Raw genomic sequence first — 3,423 nt, 5'->3', positions numbered from 1 at the left:
CCGCCGCAGAGCAGAAGCGACGTTTCCTCTGAAATGACATCTCGAAGCTGTCGTTGCTGCGGCCGCGAGAGGCGGCTGGGTGAGGACACCCACAGCAGCAGGCGCCCGCTCACCAGCAGTGCTGGAGGTGCCAAATGCTTACAGTGGAAAAGCACAGGTGAAATCCAAAGGAAGGACGATTTTGAGGCATGGGGACCAGCTACATGTTGTGTCTGTGGAGCACCGACCACCAGGACAGCCCCGGACACTCGCAGGACCTCCTGCAACGCAGGATGAAACACAACCCACCACGCGGGACCCACCTCAAGTGCAAAAGTTTTATTGAGTGGCTCCCCGGGGCTGCGTGACTGAGCCCGCTCAAAGCCCTCTCCTCAGGGAGCCTCTGGTGGGGGGTCCTGGGCAGCCCCCGGCAGCGGTGACCAGAACACACACCGGGTGAAGCTCTGGTTCCGCCTTCCACCCTCCCCTGCCTGCAGGCCTCAGCAGCTCCTCTGAGCAGGCACCACCAGCGATCGAACGAACCCACTTCTGGTGCCTCCTGCCAAGTCCACCGCGAAGAAGCCGTTTTCTGCAGATGAGTCACAAACCACACTGGAGACAGGCCCTTTGGGGCGCTATTCGATACCCCCTCCCTCTTCTCCAGATCTCTGTCCGCTGCCAGAAGACAGACACTGTGGGTAAAACCCTCATGATGGAAAATTCTGTGAAGAAAACAACAAAGCACAGATTCTTAAGCAGCCTGGTTCTGCGTCAGCACAACATGCCAAATATTTTCTTGACACACAACATTCTGCTCCATCAGTTAACCGAGAAATGATCTAAGCAATGGGACCAGTGCTAAGTGCCACCTCCAGAGACTGGCTTTGGGGAGCACTAAAAGCAGCAGCAGGTGTATTTTTATTTCTTTGGTGCCTCAAAGCTCCGGTTTTGAGCTCCCACCGCACTCCAGCGAGGAAGCAGAAGGGCAAGTCAGCGTGGAGCTGGAGGCTGAAGACAGAGGCTGGGTGTCAGCACCCAGGAGCTCCTCTGTCGGTCCCGCTCTGCAGTTCCGCAGGGTCCCTCGCGGCGTTTCACAGCCGGTTTAGAGCTCCGCCCCTGGAACAATCACACAACGCCAAGGGAACGGCAGCTCTGAGAGCTCCTGGCAGTGTTCGCCATGCTGGTCCCACCAACCCACCGTTCGCTTCCGGTGGATGTTCACAATGTGGATGTCCTCGCTGCGGTACTCCTCATCGTGCTGATCCAGGGGAATTCTTTCCAGCTCAAAGTCCATCTGAAGCAGCTGGTTATCAGAGAACACACAAGCCACGATTCAGATGACACCGACCGCCCTTTGGAACTGAGCCTGTCCAGTTAAAAATGTTCACGCTGGAACCACCGCGCTGGAACCACCGCACAGGAACCACCGCACTGGAACCTCCGCGCTCAGCCACTGCTCCCCCTGTGCAGCACGTCTACCCTTGCTGTACCCACTCCAGCGCCAGTTCGAAGATACAGACACTTCGCAACACTGAAGGGACGTCCAAGGGCCACCGCCCATGCCGAGGAGGGATCCGGCTGTTACCTACACTCCTTTTCTTCCCCTGCACTATACCGTTCTATCGCCTGTTCATCCTCTCTCAGTAGAGGGGGGATATTTTTGCAGCGGGATCACTTAGCAGAGAATCTTGAGTTCCTGAGCTGCCCTGGAAAACTTTACCACTATTTCCCCTCTGCTCTGGATGGGACATGGAGAGGCATTAACAGCCTCTGCCTGGATCAGAAGCACCGATACAGTTAAGATCAGTAAGGCAAGAAAGGCTGGTTCAACCTTTTGAGGGAAGGAAAGCTCAGTGAGCACCTGGACAGTCTCCACTGCTGAGCTAGACAATAACCTCAAGAGCCACCACCCAAATTTTCTGCCCCACCTAAACATGCTTCTCCTGCTACTTCGTGCAGTCAACCTCAATCTGTGCGTGCAGCAGCTTCCACCGATGTTCGGCCGACGCCGTATACAGTCCTCCTTGCACCCAAGCTCCTCTCCTTGGGCTCAAACAGCACGTGGTAAAAACACTTACCTCAAAGTATTTTCTCTCGATTTCAGGGTTCTTGCCCATCGTCCGCTGTTCGTAACAGCACAGGACGCACGTATCGGGGCCAGTAAGGTCCTTCAGCGTCTTCAGCAACGGTTCCAGCGACTGCCCAAAAGAGGTGAAGGTTCCCACTCAGACTCCAAGTTCATTTTACTGGTACGACACCCTCTAGCTAGAGAAAAGCCTTCGCCCAGGAGAGAACTTGCCAGTTTGGCTTTTCGGGAGTTATTTTTAGTACTTTAACTGGGACAAAAAGAACATGGGGGCAAGCTGGGAAGCAGAGGAGAAAGGGAGACTGTACAGGAGAGTGTCACAGACTGACCAAAAACTGAACTAGCATCAAAGCCCAGGACACCCCACACCACCGAGCGGGCACTTCCTGGAAAAACCCAACGACGACTGTTTCTCCACGTTTCAACAGTGAGTTTTCTCAGCCACCCTTGGATCACAGATCCAGACCACTACGTGTGGAAACAGGACCAAACCGAGGGGCTGGGAAGACCACTGGAAGGGCGCTGGGACACAGGGTTCTCCAGGTCATTCCCCTTTTCTTGCAGCATCCGCTAGCTCTGTGCACACCCCACAGCGCTCCAGCTCCGGAGGTGGGGCAGGCCACAGCAACCGCTCAGCTGGAGCACGAGTTCTCCTCCTGCCTTCCCGAGGGAACCGTGAGGAGACATGGCCAAACAGTGCAGAGGTGGCACCATCAAACTTCATTTACCCACACACCGAACGGCTCACAGCTGCCAGCCGCAACGATCTGCTTCACATCTCATTCCCAATGTGAAAAAAAATAAAGGGATGGGGGGCACAAATATTAACTTGGGGGTTTTTTTAAACATAAAAAAAGTCTCTGGTTGGATCTCAAATAGCCTTAACTCTGATGAAAATGCCTCTCCAGTCTTGTTCCACGTACTCCTCTAGAGCAGGGGACCAAGATCCAAGCACGGTGTTTACGTGAAGGCTCCTGACACCAAACCCACGCCCTCGCAGCGCAGCTTCAGTCCTCGCTTACCTCCTCATAGTAAATGCAATCGGCCATCAGTATGTAATCGGGGGGAGGCTGAAATTCCGAGACATCTTCACCCCTACAAAGAAGCGAGAAAGGTGAAAACAAGTAAAAACACAACACCCACTACCCCGGGGCTGAGCACACAGCGAGTTACTGGGTTCCTGAGCTCCCCCTTCTCAGCAGAAGAGACGTGAAAGGATCATACAAACCATTTCAGTACCTTGGCTCGGACTGACCCCGTCACCAGGTGCTTGTTGTTCTCTATGTTGACCACCAGCAGCTCCTGCAGCTCCTGCAGGTCGGTGACCGTCACCTCGGCCCTGCAACACCCGCCCGGTT

The 3,423-nt window shown here is 54.7% G+C and overlaps 1 protein-coding gene across 1 annotated transcript; it reads right to left on the bottom strand.

Moving 5' to 3' along the window:
- Positions 1–1,177: 1,177 nt before the first annotated feature.
- On the bottom strand, positions 1,178–3,406 carry VCPKMT (valosin containing protein lysine (K) methyltransferase; the record flags this gene model as incomplete). The annotated part of the gene is made up of 4 exons (XM_010131735.1): positions 1,178–1,282; positions 2,058–2,177; positions 3,088–3,160; positions 3,294–3,406. Coding segments are annotated over 4 exons (411 nt in total), but the record flags the coding sequence as incomplete, so codon positions are not given.
- Between the last annotated feature and the right edge of the window lie 17 nt (positions 3,407–3,423).

The sequence above is a fragment of the Buceros rhinoceros genome, unplaced genomic scaffold (assembly GCF_000710305.1).
Source record: "Buceros rhinoceros silvestris isolate BGI_N320 unplaced genomic scaffold, ASM71030v1 scaffold35982, whole genome shotgun sequence".
Classification (NCBI taxonomy): Eukaryota; Metazoa; Chordata; class Aves; order Bucerotiformes; family Bucerotidae; genus Buceros; species Buceros rhinoceros.
Note: the sequence above shows the minus strand (reverse complement) of the source record. Positions and strands in the feature narration are given on the sequence as shown.